At 33.0% G+C, this 18,201-nt stretch overlaps 1 protein-coding gene across 1 annotated transcript; it reads left to right on the forward strand.

Moving 5' to 3' along the window:
* The first annotated feature begins 2,326 nt into the window (after positions 1 to 2,326).
* Positions 2,327 to 17,953, forward strand: LOC123701696 (myrosinase 1-like). Its single transcript, XM_045649201.1, has 11 exons — positions 2,327 to 2,454; positions 3,817 to 3,920; positions 5,584 to 5,731; positions 6,325 to 6,491; positions 12,081 to 12,341; positions 12,915 to 13,003; positions 13,509 to 13,656; positions 14,717 to 14,880; positions 15,579 to 15,731; positions 16,376 to 16,467; positions 17,482 to 17,953. The coding sequence occupies exons 1-11, from the start codon at positions 2,417 to 2,419 to the stop codon at positions 17,780 to 17,782; spliced, it is 1,665 nt and encodes a 554-aa protein (XP_045505157.1). The 5' UTR covers positions 2,327 to 2,416; the 3' UTR covers positions 17,783 to 17,953.
* Positions 17,954 to 18,201: the final 248 nt, after the last annotated feature.

Below are 18,201 nucleotides of genomic sequence, written 5' to 3' on the forward strand. Positions count from 1 at the left end.
CTAAGTTACCGAAGTGCGTTCTGAATATGAACGAATACGCTCCTCGCAAAGTTGAACGAGTGTGTAGTGTAGCACCGCGGACTTCGGCCGAGTACTTCGCCGAGGAACTTTGCGAGTAGTGTAGAGGAGGCATAACGGTGCATTTCCATATAAAGAACGTATGCTCATTCTAACCCTCTATGTCAAATTCCTTTAGTGTAAACAGGCTTAGAGCGTTCTTTTGTTGTTCTTAGTTCGAAAAGATTCTATGCAATGTTCTAATACTGAACAACACTGAATACGATTTTACGTTTACACCATTACACTAAAGGATCATGCAAGAATGCGCTAGCTCTAGCTCTTAGCTCTATGTTCGTTTGATGTAAATACACCGTTATGTGAGGCAAAAGAATATTTGTAAGAGCAAGCTTAAACTCATGAAATTATAGAATTGTATAAGTGTTATAAAGTTTGAATTAAGTCGTTAAAATTGGGGTAAAATAAAGGAAAAGGTTTTACAAACATCCACGTGTATTCCATATAATCAGGAAAACATAAAAAGCGTGTTCAAAAAAATTCTTGCATTAACAATGACAATAAACAATTTAAGCATACTTATAATTTATCAATGGCGCTATTTATTTTTCTCTGTATAGTAATATGATTATAAATTAATATCATTAGTGTTATTTTTTATGTTTTATTGTTATTAAAAGCATTATAGTAAATTGGTGTTTTATTTCTTTCACGTGTGACTTTAAACATTTTTATCTGTGTCTCTCTATACTCTGGCATTGTTATTTGTACCTAGCTCGCAATCGGACGAACAGAATTGAGAATAATAAAATTTAGATAAAATATACCTACTTAGTTAAAAAATTAACAAATAAAATCATGTACTAGCTGTGCTGCATGGTTTTACCCGCAGTGCTCCGCTCCTGTTGGTCTCAGCGAGATTATATAGCCTATACCTATAGCCTAAGCCAACAAATCGGACCAGTAGTTCCCGAGATTAGCGCGTTCAAACAAACAAACTCTTTATAATATTAGTATAGACATAAGTATAAATTATTACCATCGCGATTTTATATAATGTATGAAGAATTGAAGAGCACTGTTAATTTCTTTTTCCAAAAATGAGAATTTATCTGATTCAAACCCTATACAAACTGTATCATTGACCTACGCGTGTATCGATTATGTAATAACAATAATTATAACATATTTACAATCGTTCAATGATTTTCCTTCCTCATTCATTCTTTATCCATTTATTTAATTTGAGATCGACCATTCGACTAAGCAATAAATAAAAATAAATAAAGTAAACAATGGAGCAGAAATTACCGAGACACATTTAACATTCCTGAAGCGTTTCCGCTCTCTTGGTTCTGTATAGGAAATTAATACATAGCGCCTTAGCGAGTCACGTTATTAAGTTTTCTGAACTCAAACTCAAACATATATTTATTTATCTCGGCGTTAAAAGCACTTTTAAATCGTGAGCTTACATTATAATAATTAGGAAATATTAGTATTTATTTCGAAATAAATTATTAAGAAATTTTTCAATACATACAATGTGGTGTCAGTGAACCTGTAGCCGGTCATATATATAAGACTAACGAAGAAGACAAATACCGTACATTTTTATGTATGATTGGACCATTAAAACTATAATAAACTTCAAGTTTTTCAATCAGCTGATTTTATTGTATCAAAATTATGCAAAAACGATCACGATTCTAACGCCTACGCTCTCAATAAATCATGTAATTGCAATTTTAATTTATCTTTCCCAATAAACCTACTAAATTACTAATATTATAAATGCGAAAGTTTGTGAGAATGGATGTGTGTGTATGTTTGTTACTGTTCCACGAAAAAACTACTCAACCGATTATGATGAAATTTAGCACACATATAGAGGGTAATTTGGATTAAAACATAGTTTTTATACCCGAATTCCCACGAGAACGGGAACTATGCGGGTTTTTCTTTGAAAACGCGGACGTAAGGCTAATACAACTATAAATAAGCCAAATTTAAGTACCTACTTATAAATAAATTGATAACACTTTATTTTCTACTTCCACTTTCTGTCTTTATAGGTATGTACATTATTTTAACGTTATCTAGACACGATAGATAGAAAAAAGAAAAATAAAACAGCAAGCTTTTCTACAATAGTTTTATTAAATGTTTGGGCACAGATTAGATAAGTTGGATTAATTATTTTCCGCTCGTAAAGAAACAGGTGCAATAAACATTATTAGGAATCTCTATGGAAGTAGGTTGGTTTAATCGTCAGGTTAATTCAACATAAAACGGGCTATATACATTTCCTTATATACTAAGATTACAGTAAAAAGCTAATAAAAATGATTAATACGTAAATTTAACGAAATTTCGTTTGGCATCTTGTTTACTTTCCGACATGTGTTCATTCAAAGTGGTCGTGTCGATCGTTATAAGGTAATCATTGCTATTTAATATTACAAATATGTATGTTTATTATTCAAATGTTAGTGTGTTTGTTTGTGTGTCTTTACCGTCACAACGGAGTAGTTAAATGGTATGATTTATGTGTGTTGTGATAGTTATGAGGCCACTTTGGAAGTGAAACTTCTTTAGGTGTGTTGAGAGTAAAATTTCAAGTTCGCGTCATGGCAATACTGTCACGTCATGGAGTAAGAGATTTGCATCTTTAAATCTTGCCAAAGAAGTTTCGCTTCTGACACGTCTGCTCAGTACACACGCTCTTACACGCTTTTAGCTGTGCGGAAAGCTAGTTCTTTCTTTTTACATATTATAAGTTTACCTAATATGTATAATTTAAAGACATATCTTTGAATTATAACAAAAAAAGATACCTACGTAACAATAGCTACATATATTACGCTAAAAAACTACTGTAATATCAAGAACAATCAATATAAATAAAATAAATATTTCTCTTTTTGTTGTTTTATAGAACTGTATAAAAACGATATAAACTGTGACTGGAGAAAATGTGGCTTTCTGCTGACGAAATAAATTTTGAACTCGGTCCAGTAGTTTTTGAAAACATTACATACGTACATACAAAAATACACATATTTCCTCTTGATAAGAAGTTATTGGCAAATAAATAGATAGATATATATCCATAATTTGATTTAAACTTTGTATAAAGGTATTTTAATTGCGTAGAAAGAGTAGGTAAGTATATTATCAGTGGAACTTCTTCTGACTTCTGAGCCAGCACAAAGAATCCAACTCCTATACTCTACGTCGAAAACAAAAACTTAACATATCTATACTAATATTATAAAGCTGAAGAGTTTGTTTGTTTGTTTGTTTGTTTGTTTGAACGCGCTAATCTCGGGAACTACTGGTCCGATTTGAAAAATTATTTCGGTGTTAGATAGCTCATTTATCGAGGAAGGCTAAAGGCTATATACCATCACGCTACGACCAACAGAAGTGGAGCCACGGGGATGAAACCGCGCGGAGCGGCTAGTAAAATATATTTGTTGTACGATTAGGAATAAAAGAAAAAAAAAAACGCTATTATACCTAGGTTTATTACCTATATCACTACATAGTATAAAACAAAGTTGCTTTCTCTATGTACCTTTGTATGCTTAAATCTTTCAAAGTACGCAACGGATTTTGATGCGGTTTTTTTAAATAGGTAGAGTGATTCAAGAGGAAGGTTTTAGTATATAATTTATTAGGTTTTAGACAAGGGGGCGAAGCCGCGGGCGGTAAGCTAGTTTATTTCATAAAACATATTGCTTTATGACTAGGTACCTACAAAAAACAACAACAATCATAACAACATATTTTTCACAGTACATTACTGCTGACGTCAGCATGTTCCAGTAATTTCCCGCCAAATTTCAAATTTGGTGCAGCGACCTCCTCCTATCAGATAGAAGGAGCTTGGGATGAAGATGGTAAGTTTTATTTTTTAATATTTGATTCACTTAAGAAGGTAGACAGACTAGACGACCATGGCACCTCTGTTGGTATTACAATGTTATTAGTAAATCGGCCCTACAAGTTTTTATAAGTAGGCGTCTGTAGGCACAAATGTAGAGTTTCTTATTATTCATAACTAGCTGTTCCCCGCGGTTTCACCCGCATTGCTCCACTCCTGTTGGTCTTAGCGTGATGATATATAGCCTATAGCCTTCCTCGATAAATGGGCTATCTAACAACGAAAGAATTTTTCAAATCGGACTAGTAGTTCCCGAGATTAGCGCGTTCAAACAAACAAACAATCAAACAAACAAAGAAACTCTTCAGCTTTATAATATTAGTACTTATAGATAATATATAATTAATATTCTTTCTTAATATATATAAATCTCGTGTCACAATGTTTGTCCTCAATGGACTCCACAACCACTTAACCGATTATAATAAAATTCGCACACCATATGCAGTTCGATCCAACTTGAGAGATAGGATAGGTTTTATCACGGAAATCCCTCGGGAACGGGAACTATGCGGGTTTTTCTTTGAAAACGCGGGCGAAGCCGCGGGCGGAAAGCTAGTAATATAATAAATAATTAAATGTCTTTAACCTTAGATATTTAATTCTGAGATATTCTTTTTTGTTTATATTGCATGTTTTCCTTAAGTTTGCTTAATCGGCTTTGAATGCTTCGTTTGTTTGTTTTATTTTAGTTATTAAGATCACTAAACATGAATACAAGAATTAGGCGACCTACTTTTTCGAAGGGAAGGTCATATTACGAAAAAAACATTGTTCCTTCATTCTCTTCATTTGAAACTAACAAAATGTGCAAAGAAGTACCGAATGTTTATTATAAATAAATGAAAAGTCTATCTCTATCTTTTATTCTAGTTTAAATTTAATTTAATATTTTACCAATACCTACTTTATGGCAAATCAATAAATATAGTTAAGCAATATAACTGTTGTACCATAAATTACAATGTTACACGTTACGTAACACGTTACACAATATGTCGTTAGCCTTCTATCTAAGTATGACCCCAATGGGCAATGTGAACATAGGTTTAACCGAATACGAACATTCGGCCGAATATTCGGTAAAACTTTTACCAAACCGAATATTCGGTACAGCTTGATACTTATATTTGAATTAAGTTATTATCTTTTTACCAACCTACTTTAATCTATATATATAAAACTCAAAGGTGACTGATATAGTGATCTATCAACGCACAGCCCAAACGACTGGACGTATCGGGCTGAAATTTGGCATGCAGGTAGATGTCATAACGTAGGCGTCCCCTAAGAAAGGATTTCCCTAAATTCTTGCGGGAACGGGGAAAAACAGGGGGATGCACGTACAAAGTCGTGGGCGGAAGCTAGTTAAAAATAAAGCTTCAGTGACGACAAAATCAGAAAGCTACACTCTAAAATACTTAACTCATTACACTGTACTACACTGTACTCTCAAATCATGATAATACACGGGTCATAACAGTAAAAAAGTTGAGTATCGCTTTGCCGATCATTAGGTGATTCAGCCGAATATGAATATTCGGTAAAGCTGCCGAATATTCTGAATACGGAATATAAAACAAATATTCGGACCATCTCTAACTATAAAACCTTTGCAGGTAAAGGTGAAAACATTTGGGACACCTTCGTTCACGAACAGCCTTGGCGGATCGAAGGCAACGCGACCGGTGACGTCACCACGGACTCCTACCACAAGTGGAGAGAGGACGTGAGGATCGCTTCGGAGATGGGACTGCATTTCTATAGGTTATTTAGATATTTTTGTAATTAAATCAAAGCTACATAGTATGTATAAAACAAAGTAGCTTTTTCTGTCCCTATGACCCTTAGTATGCTTAATATAAATCTTAGAAACTACACAACGGATTTTGATCCGGTTTTTTTTAATAGATAGAGTGATTCAAGAGGAGGGTGTTAGTATATAATTTATTAGGTTTTAGACAAAGCGGGCGAAGCCGCGGGCGGTAAGCTGGTGGATGTAGGTTCGTTTGTTACTCTTTCACGAAAAAATTACTGAATGGAATTAAATGAAATTCTACAGAATGCGAGTGATAACCAATGAAATCCACTTGCCACTTGGTTATAAATATTGCAATTAATTATATTATTTTAATAATTTTGGAAAACAAATTTAACATCCCACATTTTTTATATGTTTTGAGTTTGAGTTTCTATAAGTTCGTATGAGTATGACTGTATGAGGACGTATTTTACTCATACATAATATGTAGAATATACATTTATGAATTATGATATACTTCATTGTAAAGTATTAGTACGAGGACAATGTTTTTTCTACAGTAATTCGTTATTAATATAAATACAATGAATTCTCGCAGATTCTCCCTAAGTTGGACTCGTCTCTTCCCAACGGGATTCACAAATGAGATAAACGAGGCCGGTGTTAAATACTACAGTGACCTGATAGACCATCTCCTTGAAGTTGGGATCGAACCAGTGGTGACTCTGTACCATTGGGATTTACCTGTCAAGATGCAGGGTATGGGTAAGAAAGAATAACAATATACTATATAAATGTGGAGATCTAGATTCTTAAGCTTCACACAATTTACGTTATTTCTACAACAAGAGTTCAATATATAAAAATATACAAGTGATAACTGCGTTAAAAACAACCGACTTCAAACTTGCACAACTTAAAAATAAAATACTGATAAAACTCAAGTAAAATATAGTCTAAATTCTTAAGTTAGATACAATAAAGAAGTGTAAGTGTTATCCAAGTGAAACAAATTGCAGTAATAAAATAAATGACCGAACAAATAGTCAGTCACTCAAATTCAAGAAAAGTGATTTGAACTAAGAAGAATTCAACAAAAAACAATTGTGTAAATGGATTTTACCTCACTGCTCACAATAAGTGCCGTAAGTTACATATAATACTGCAAAAAATCCATATAGGTAGTAAGACAATTAACCGTAACTGTTAAAACTCTCGAAATCAAGCAACAACTCCAAATTCAAACTACAACTTTCAAGGTTAAATGAATAACAAATAACTAGTGGAATTGACAAAAATCCAAATTTTCAACATAGAAAATAAATTCTAGAGGAAAAAATATATAAATTAAATCTTGTCCCTGAGACCGTTATTAGTTATTACCTACATGACATGAGAGACATCTAGATACTAAAACAGCTGGTATATATTTATAAGGGTTATCACTACTAAATACTGATTATAGCACGAGTCAGGAAATGAAATCTATCTAAATCTAAATATGGATGAAGAATTCGTAACTCTGCGGAAATATAAATCCCAAACACTGAATACATCCTTAAACTCTTCATTCAGGTCCTTGCATTCCACTATTTCACCAAAAAGCCTACCTGACTTATCAACTGTAATAAATGACAGAGAAGAACTTAAAGAAGAAATCCGAAAATTAAGTTATCAACTACAAGCTGCACATAATGAAATTGACGAGTTAAACTTAGAAATAAACTCCCTAAAAAAACTTACCTCATCACAACAAATCACAATATCACAATATAAATCTATATGCACAACGCCCACCATGTTAAAAACTTCAAGTGTTAGAAAACGGCGTAAATACTTAAATGAATCTACTCTTGATGAGCAACTTAGTAATAGCTGTACAGACTTGAATTTAAACTATAAACAAAACAAAGATTACATAGCCTCGCTTGAAAAAATATCACTACCCTCAACATCGAATCATAAAACATCTAAGAAAAACGCATGCTCCTCGTCACTAGATCGCCAACAAGAAAAATCGACAAATTCAAAGTGTCCAATAGATATTAGTCACAAAATCATAAATAATGAAGCACCCTATCCAACACAAGATGGCGCGGAAGCAAACTCTTCCACATCAGTACTCTCGCTAGATGGCGCTGAATTAAAAAATAATACAGATAATAAACGCATTATTTTACCTGTGAATGAGTCGACAAATGAGAACAAAATACTTATCCTAGGTGGACAGCAATGCATAGGTTTATCAATCGCATTGATACAAAGCAGGGAAAAGACAAAGTACCTAAAATATGCGATAAGTTCGTTTACAAAACCGTATGCCTCAACCCCTGAAATAACGAAAAATGTTTCCAATTTTCCAGATTCTCCCAATAATGTCCTAATTTTATGTATTGGCGAGCATGACAAAAATCCCTTCGAAATAATGTCAGAACTCATAGTTATCCTAAGAAATATTAAAAATGCAAAAGTAATCTTGTTAAGTGTAATTAATAATCTGTACCTAAGCGAAAAAAAGCTAAATGAGATGTTATTTTATGTATCTAATAATTTTAAAAACTGTGACTTTGTAAATCTAAAACCCTTTTATAGGACAACTAAAATGTACTATTTTGAACTTTGTAAAATTCTCAACTATAAAATTGACATGTATTACTATACAAAAACATTTTTAACCTTCAAAAAAAGCCATTATAAAAGACAAAAAACGTTTTCTGTAAAAAAAGAGTTGCCTCCTGAAAAAGGTACCATACCATACTACTTTCCTATTGTTTCAAAAACAAAATGTTCAAAGTCGTCGGAGATACACGTTAGTTCGATTCCAGACACGTCAGTAACATTTTTTCGAGTCTAACGTAGCTAGTCTATTACATCAAAATATTGCGGGCCTACTTAACAAAATGCAACTTATTGAAGTTACAATTAACGAGCTTTCGGAATTTGGTAATAAAATTGACTTTATTTGTTTTTCGGAAACTTTTATAAAAGCAGGACACGAAACATGCATACAATTAAAAAACTTTAAACTTGCAAGTTCCTTCTCTAGACGCAATGAAAAGCGAGGAGGAGTATGTATCTTAACTGACAAAACTATACAATCAATTAATATACCGTACTGTAATGAAATTTCAGTGGAAAAAGTATTTGAATGTTGCGGAGTCGAAATACCAAATATGAAAATGATTATTATTTGTATCTATAGGACACCAGATTCTAATAGTACCAACTTTCTAAACATTTTTGAAATTCTTTTGCATAAAATGACTTTTAAATCAAATAAAAAAATCATAATTGCTGGCGACATGAACATTGATATTTTAAAAAATACACCCATTTCCAATAGTTTTAAAGAAATCTTAATGGCCTACAACCTTTATTTGCACATTAACCAACCCACGCGGCGAAACTCCTGCTTGGATGTTATCATAAGTAACATTAGAGAGTCAATTGGCAAAGTTCATTTTCTTGATCTGTCAGACCATGAAACTGGCCAAACGTTACAATTTCCCATTGCCACAGTGAAGAAAAAAAATCACATCTTTATAAAAAAACGTTGTTACAGTAAAGAAAATACGAAGAAATTTGTTAATGCTCTAAACAGCTTATCCTGGACCGAGGTTCTACAACAAACCTCAAGTAATGAAGCTTTCAATGAATTTCATGACATCATTAAATTATTTTTTGATCTATGCTTTCCCATAAACAAAATCAAATTAAAGAACAGTGTAGCATCACCCAAATGGATTTCAAAAGGTATAAGAATCTCAAGTCGAAATAAACGTAAGCTTCGTCATACATACTACAAAAATAAATCTGAAAATAACAGAAATAATTATAAAAAATACGAAAGAGTTTTAAGAAAGTGTATAGTATCTTCTCAAAAATGTATTAACCGTAATTATATAAATAAATCAAAAAATAAATCAAAAGCGACATGGAATATAATATCAAATAAAATTAATAATAGTAACATGTCTGAAAATATCGAATATATATCACAAAACGATATTGTAATAGATGAACCAGCTAAAATTGCAGAAGCTTTCAATACGTTTTTCAATAGACATAACTCCGCTAATGGTTCTGGTTCTGCTAAGTATAGTATTGTGTCTAAAGAATCCTCTATTTTCTTATCTCCGTGCATAGAATCCGATGTTTATAAAGCTGTACAATCCTTGAATAATACTGCAGCAGTAGGATATGACAATATACCAACATGTACTATTAAAATGTGTATTAAAGTAATATGTCCTGTATTAGTCCATCTGCTTAATTTATCTCTTACACAAGGTATATTCCCTGATAGACTCAAATATTCAGTCATTAGACCTATACATAAAAAAGGCAAACGTCAGGAATTAGTCAATTATAGACCAATTACCCTTATACCAATAATAGCAAAGATTTATGAAAAAATTATGTATAGCAGGTTAAATCGATTTATAAGTAAATTTAATATCATTAAACAAGAACAGAATGGATTTCAACAAGGTAAATCGACCACACTCGCAACTCACACATTGACAAAAAATATTATTGACAACATTGATAGGCGTAATGAGGTATCTGTAGTCTTCTTTGATATGAGCTGTGCATTTGACTGTGTTGACCATGAATTTCTACTCAGCAAATGTTTTCTGTACGGAATAAGAGGTCCAGCGCACAAGTGGCTGACCTCATACTTGACTAACCGTATGCAATGTGTAGAGATATCGTATATAGACAACAATTCGTTAAAAAAGTCGGTAAGATCACAATACGTACATAATAAATACGGAGTGCCACAAGGCAGTATCCTCGGGCCTCTCCTGTTCTTATTGTACATAAATGATCTTCCTAACGTTACAGAACATAAATGTACTCTGTTCGCGGATGATGTATCCATCACCATACCTCGTAACAAATTGACCACCTACAAAGAAGACATTTATTTGACTATTAAAAATGTAACAGAATGGCTAAAATATAATAATTTAACTCCTAACATTACAAAGACAAAACTAATGCAATTCTGTAATTATCATAACATTAGACATAACCTTGACATAATTTATAATGGACAACGTATTGACGAAGTTACTGAAACGGTATTTTTAGGTATCACATTAGACAACCACTTAAATTGGAAAGCTCACACGGATTCTGTTTGTACCCGTGTAAATAAGTTTGTATTTGCCCTCAGAAGAATTAAACAGATTATTGATGAGAGAGCGGCAATCATTGCATATCATGGTTATGTTTCATCGTTGCTTCGGTATGGTCTTATTTTATGGGGCAACTCTACTAACGTAAAAAAAGTTTTTATAGCTCAGAAAAGGTGTGTCAGAGCAATATGTGGAGTAGGGCCCTTAGAAAGTTGTCGAGACTTATTTAAGCGACTCGGACTTTTAACACTTACTTCCTTATACATCTTGGAGGTTGGAATATTTGTGAAACAGCATCCCTATATGTACATTAAAAGTTGTCAAAATAGTCAGTACCCAACCAGGGATCCTCACAGATTGCAACTTCCAATTTGTCGCACTGCTTTATGTAGCAAAAACAGTCATGTTATGAGTGCGAAGATATATAATAAAATCCCAATGGCATTTAAGGAATTGCCCATGCAATTGTTTAAACTTAAATTAAAAAAGTGGCTGCAATCTCATTGCTTTTATAATATAAATGAGTTCTTTGCTTGTAAACACTAAAGATAGAAAAGGTAGATAATAATAATAACTGTAATGTAAAATGTTAAAATTAATCTAAATATATATTGTAATTTAGTTAGTTAAATACACATAAATATTTGTATGCCAGTCTGCTGGCGAATTGTGCGGACTTTAATGTAATATATTGTAAAACCTTGTAGACCACAATTCCTGCAAATAAATTATTTCATTTCATTTCATTTCATTTCACTTGCAACATTTACAAATACAGACAAAAATGCTCATAAAATAAAAACTACTGGGCCTATCCGAATTAAATTTTTATGGGACCAATTCGACACCATCCCGCATCGAACAAAAAAGAATCACGTAAATCGGTTCAGAAACCTCGGAGTAATCGGTGTACATACACAAAATAAGCATACCGGCCGAATTGATAACCACCTCCTTTTTTTTGAAGTCGGTTAAAAATTCGTCGACGTCAATTAATTAATTAAACTTATGCATTTTTTTACAACATCAGACCGTATAGGTATCCCACAAGTACCGAGTCTGTAAATAATTTCTTCATTGAAGAAAAATAGATCTATCATGTCCAAACTTTAAGTTACTGTTATACGTAGAATTATGGTTTCACTGTATTGATACGTGGTTTAGCTTAGCAGGTAAAATATTTCTTCATGTTTTTCTTACTTTTTTGCAGGCGGCTGGACAAACCCCCTCATAGCAGACTGGTTCGCGGATTACTCCAGAAAAGTGTTCGAATTATACGCAGATCGAGTTAAAACTTGGCTAACTATAAACGAGCCATCAATATTATGTGATATTGGGTATATGACTGGGACATTTGCTCCTGGGATTATGGAGGACCAGTTTGCACCTTATATTTGTACCAAAAACATACTTCTAGCTCATGCGAAAGCTTATAGGATATTCGATCAGGAGTTTAGACAAATCAATGGAGGTAAATTATTTTTTATCAAAGATTTTTGTAGCCGATATTTGCATAATTGATAAATCGTAAACTAAGCTAGTTGAAAATAAATCCGAATAACTTAAAATAAAAAAAATATAATATATTTTTAAATTTCAAGATAGTTACCCAATATAAAAATCTATCGATATTAATATATGTACAAGCACTAGCACATCTTTCTATATCTGTATAATGAAACAGCAAGATTTCACATGTCCACTTATGAAAACATTGAAACAAAGTTAATCGTAGAAATGATTATGATTATCCATATACTATAATATTATAAAAGCGAAAGTTACTCTGTCTGTCTGTCTGTTACTCAATCACGCCTAAACTACTGAACCAATTTTCATGAAATTTGGTATGGAGATATTTTGATACCCGAGAAAGGACATAGGCTACTTTTTATCCCGGGAAAATGACGCAATCCCGGAAATCCCACGGGAACGGGAACTATGCGGGTTTTTCTTTGACTGCGCGGGTGAAGCCGCGGGCGGAAACCTAGTGTTTATATATAAATCATACCAAACTGAAGTTTTTGTTACAATAATCTTGCAGGTCGCATATCAATTCCAAATCAGGCGCCATGGTACGAGCCGCTAACACAAGACGATGAGGAGGTCGCTGAAATGGCTATGGAACTTGCGGTAAGTGTTTTATTGCTTTATACAAAATATTAAAAAAAGAGTCCGTGTTCCGAGCACGTGTGTCAGAAGTGAAACTTCTTTGCACCTTGCTACGTGATGTGACGGTATTACTATGACGCGACCTTGAAAATTCACTCTCAAAGCGCTTAAAGAAGTTTCACTTCAAAACATTTTAATTTATGAAATGCCCTGGTTAATCGCCGAGACTCTCTTTGTACTCGGAAAAAGTTCTAAGATCGAATGTAGAGCCAAGCGTCTCTACACGTGTTTACTCCTCAAGCCCTAGTAGAGATTGATATGACATTTGAATAGTTATATACGTCGTTAATAGGCACTTAGATTTCAAAGTATTTCTAAGTGGAATTCAAAATCAAAACAATTAAACTAAATTATCGTATTATGTAAATATTTATTTTATTTATACAATAAATAAATAGTTCATTTTATTCCTCGAAATGATAAATATGTGGTTTTAATTAATTAAATTATGTTTTCCAATTAACAGGCAGGTAGATTCTGTCATCCGATCTTTTCTAAGGATGGTGGATGGCCACCAAAACTAGAAAAACTAATGTGGAAGATCAGTCTCATGGAGGGACATAGACGATCTAGATTACCTGAGCTTACAGAAGAAGAGAAAAAATTGATAAGAGGTAGTTTTTCATTTAAACCAGTAGCATTTAAGTGAACTGAAACTCGATTTTCTTGAATGTAAGTTCATACATAGGTACATAACCTTAATATGTTTTTCTCATAACACCACTATTATTTTCCTTTTATTTTCATCATATTCCCTCCCCTCCTTTTCTAATGGGTTTCATCCGACTGCGATTTTTTTGCACTTTTTATTATTTTTAAAGGGATCTACCCCAGTCTATATACAACGACTTTTCGGACGAATAAATTCGTTTTACTTCATAGGTACATAATTCTCCCAAGAAATAGCATTGCGTTCTGTCTTATAATAATAAACTATATTTTTGTGTAGATATTATAAAAAAAAATTGAATTTTTGTGTTGGTTTTTTTTAAGCTTTTTAATATTATATTTGAAAATTGTAAATTAAATGCCGATTTTATCTTAACTTGAATATTTACATTGTTTAAATAGATAATATTTTGTCTGTCGAACTTTATTTTTATGTAGATATTATATTATATTATTAATATTATAAAAAATGAATTTTTATGTTGGTTTTTAACTTTTTATGTACTTTAATTTAATATTTTAAAATTGTAATTTTTGTATGCCGATTTTATTTTAATATGACTGACATTAGTTTTTAAATAGATATTCTGTTGATAATTTGTTAAACGTTATCTTGTGTATTTATCAGTTTTTTTTTTTTAATGTTCATAAGTCATAACCGTTTTCAAAAGCATGTAGTGTTAGCCTGTAAGTAATTGTTACACTTGATACGTTGAATTGTATTTTTCCTCTTATGCCATATATAGTGTAAACAATTGTTGGCTATCCTTTGTAAATAAATAAAAAAAATAAAAAAAAACTAATCTCATTGAAGTATTATAATTTCTATGATGTTTTACTTATAGAGGAAACGATAAAGTACCTACTATCCTATACACACGCAGTGTGGTGGTACAGTTTAAAAGCTCTACAATTTTTTAAATATCTAATATATGTAGATTATACCATTGAATATTAAATCAAATATTATATCTGTTCCATTGTATTTTATTCTCCTTTTAACAGGAACGGCAGATTTCTTCGGTCTAAACTACTATACCTCTCGTGCGATACGACAAGCGAAGCCGGGTGAGAAGATAGGACAGTGGTTCCTTGAGGGATCGCCAGAACTGAATGCGGTGATGGAAGTTCCAGCTGATGGTTATTATAGCTCTTCACCTCTTGTATATGTAAGTAACAGAATTACAAATATACAAACAAAGAAAATATAAATTCTTTATTGTGCCACAGAAAATTACAAATGAGATCAAATAAGTAAGTCAAAGAGTACAATATATTTGGACACGTATAAAAATACAAGCTGATGAACAGAACCTCCTCCTTTTGTTTTTGGAAATTGGTTAATTACGTGATCAGGATCAGTTTTTATTACATAATTAAAAAGAGAGATTTCAAAAATTTGTTAGCACATACCTAAGAGGTTCACAAATAACAGAATTGAATGATTATAATATTTAAAAAAACGTGTAATTTTTAGAAGTATTTCATTCGAATCTGGGAATATTAGCATGATAAATATTAAATTCGTTATTTAATTTTATTTAATTTAATTGAAGTTATACTTCTTTTGGCGCGATGGAGAAAAATGATGAGAGTGAATTTTTACGATGCGCGCGCACACCGACACCTAAATTTAACAGCATGAAGTTAGTTCTAGGTGGTATGAAAATTGTTAACTATGTTCAAGTTGTATATTCTAGTATTTTTTTTCCATACGCCGAAGTAGTATAACTTCTAACGCGTGTACATAAGTACACACACTCTTTTTTTATAGATATTGTAATACTCTGCTTAAAGGCTGCAGACACTTCCTTAAAGTTTATTATACCTCGAAAAGCATGGTCATTATCCTATAAAAATATTCTAGATATATCCTGAAGGCCTACGCAAACTGTTGAGCTGGATTAAACAGACATACGGAGACTGGGAGATCTTCATCACAGAACATGGCTACCCCTCCACTGGGCTGGAGCTCAATGACTATAATAGGATCGTTGCTATTGGAGAACACTTGGAACAGGTAGATACCTGTCAAGTAGATACTTGATATTATAAGTTTGTTAAAATTGTAACTCTATCTAAAACTACTGAATGGATGGATATTTTATTTTTATTTTTATAGCATTAAAATGATTGAGATGTTTATAAAGAATATAAAATGAAAAATCGATGATGAGACAGGATTAGAATCCGCGACTTTACCTAACAAAATTAAGAGTTCAGAAAATAGAAACATATTTTATTTCTCGATAAAGATGCATATTCGGATTACGGGTCATTGTTTGTATACATATTTAGGATATCTCCCGTTATAGTTTGCCGTATAACTTATTTTTATGATTTAAGATTACGTTTAGCATGAAAGCTCAAAGAAGGCCTATGTTTTTTTAAGCTATTGCATATCTTCTATCGTAGGCCTTGAGCGCGGGGACCGAATCTAGAAATTCCGTAATGAAAAAACCTCACGCTGCCCACTCCGACGGGCGGAGGTGTGGCTTGAAGGCATAGCATGCAATAGCTTTACCGCGGCAGTCCCCGAGTGCCACACGTTTTTTCTTTTTTATTTACAAACTTCCAAGTTTGAAATTTTATGAAACTTACGGTGAAGAGGAATTCCATTCCTTTACAGTTATATGTAGGTACTAACAATGTCACTTTCCTTAGGTCCAACGGTCCATAAAGGATGATGGTGTGAATGTTACTGGTTATACGCTCTGGTCCCTGCTGGATAATTTCGAGTGGGCAAGTGGTTTCTCGTAAGTATAAAATAGTTGACTATAATATTTTAAATGCAAAAGTATGTGGAGATGGATGGAGGTTAGTTATAATTTCTGAAAAACAGCATATCGAGGTGAAATTTACACACATATTGCTTAGTCCAGCATTAACTATATAGGATATTCTTACACTATACTACTTTATAAGAACCACGTAGTCTGTTTTTAGAAATAGCCTATGTACGATGATGTAGGTATCTCTAAATCAAATTTCATCCAGATTCGATTTTGCAAGAATTAGTAGGTAATAAACATTCCCTGACTCATCCACACAAACTTGTGTGTTTGTAGAAGCAGTAAGATTATTACCTACTAGCAGTCTGCCCCGGCTTCGCCCGTGGTACATATTTCCGATTTCGCAATAAGAGGTAGCCTATGCTCTTTCTCAGCTTGCAGCTCTGCAGCAGAAAGATTGTCTGTGATAAATTTCATCAAAATCGGTTGAGAGGTGAGAGGTGAGAGGTTGAGAGCGGGACAGCGTAACAGACAGACAGACAGAGTTACTTTCGCATTTATAATATATGTATAATAATATAATAAGCGGCCGCGGACTGCCCAGCCCCCCTAGCCCAGTGGCTTTCTGTTAGCGTAGCGTTCAATAGAATAGACTACGAATGTATGAGTAGATACGTTTATCTACAGCTTACGTCAATCTCATACATATTCTATTGAACGCTACGCTAATAGAAAGCCACTTGGCTAGGGGGGCAGGGCTGTATCTCTATAGTGCAGTCATGGGCAGGCTGCGGCTGGTGTCCCACAACACATTAAAATTCTCTAAAGGGCCTCTGCGTGTTGGACCTGTGTCCCCACGTAAGCCTCCCAAAGGACCGGGTACCTTCCTTCTGGCCGTACCCGTGTATTATGGAGAGAAACATAATAATAATAAGTAGGGATTTATAAACTTTACGACCATATAATTAATCTGTTCTAAAGTTATAAAAGCTCTATAGAAGTACTGATCAGATTTCCATTGTCTTTTTTTTTTAGCAGCCAGCGGTTTGGTCTTTACCAAGTTGACATGGATGATCCAGAACTCAAAAGGATACCTCGATTGTCCTCCAAGTACTACACATGTGTGATTAAACACAACACATTTGATGTACCAAGTAACTGCTTCGACCAATCAGAAAGCGCGATTCGTGCTACGAGGCAATCCTTATCGAATTTACCAATCCCTAACATGGGGGAAAGCGTTAGTTTTTTCAAGGAAGTGTATGAGAATAGACGATGCATTGTAAAAGTTATGAAATTGGGGGCAAAGATGATGGCATTAGTTGGCGCGAATAATTAGGTGTCTATGTTTTTTTACCCTACATCATTTTGGAGGTTATCTCTCTATGATCAAATTAAAAGACAGTTTATATTTATTATGTAAATAATTATCGTTATGGTTTGCTGATGTAAAGTTGGAATGAATATAATTAAATATAATGTAAATTATAATTATTTATTGATATCAGAACTTGGCGTTTTATTTAACCTAACCCTATTTGAGGCTACGATTACGACCTACGTTTTTATAATTTTCTAACAAAAAAAATAATAATAGAAATCCTGTCCTGTTTTATCATTTTTGTCATGTTTCCGATACATTATAATAAATTATCATTTAAATATTAAAATTATACACTACTTATGGGCATTGCTCTCATAGGCCTCAATAATGTTCTAATTGGCCATTTCAAATTTCGAAGCAGGGTTCATTGAGCT

This window comes from Colias croceus, chromosome 22 (genome assembly GCF_905220415.1).
Source record: "Colias croceus chromosome 22, ilColCroc2.1".
In the NCBI taxonomy this organism is placed as follows: Eukaryota; Metazoa; Arthropoda; class Insecta; order Lepidoptera; family Pieridae; genus Colias; species Colias croceus.

What these genes read in the sequence shown, in the direction of transcription:
- LOC123701696 (XM_045649201.1), top strand. Translation starts at nt 2,417, where the DNA reads ATGTGTTCATTCAAAGTGGTCGTGTCGATCGTTATAAG. An exon ending in ATGGGACTGCATTTCTATAG is followed by an intron (nt 5,732 to 6,324) that starts GTTATTTAGATA and finishes GAATTCTCGCAG; the next exon opens with ATTCTCCCTAAGTTGGACTC. An exon ending in GTTTAGACAAATCAATGGAG is followed by an intron (nt 12,342 to 12,914) that starts GTAAATTATTTT and finishes ATAATCTTGCAG; the next exon opens with GTCGCATATCAATTCCAAAT.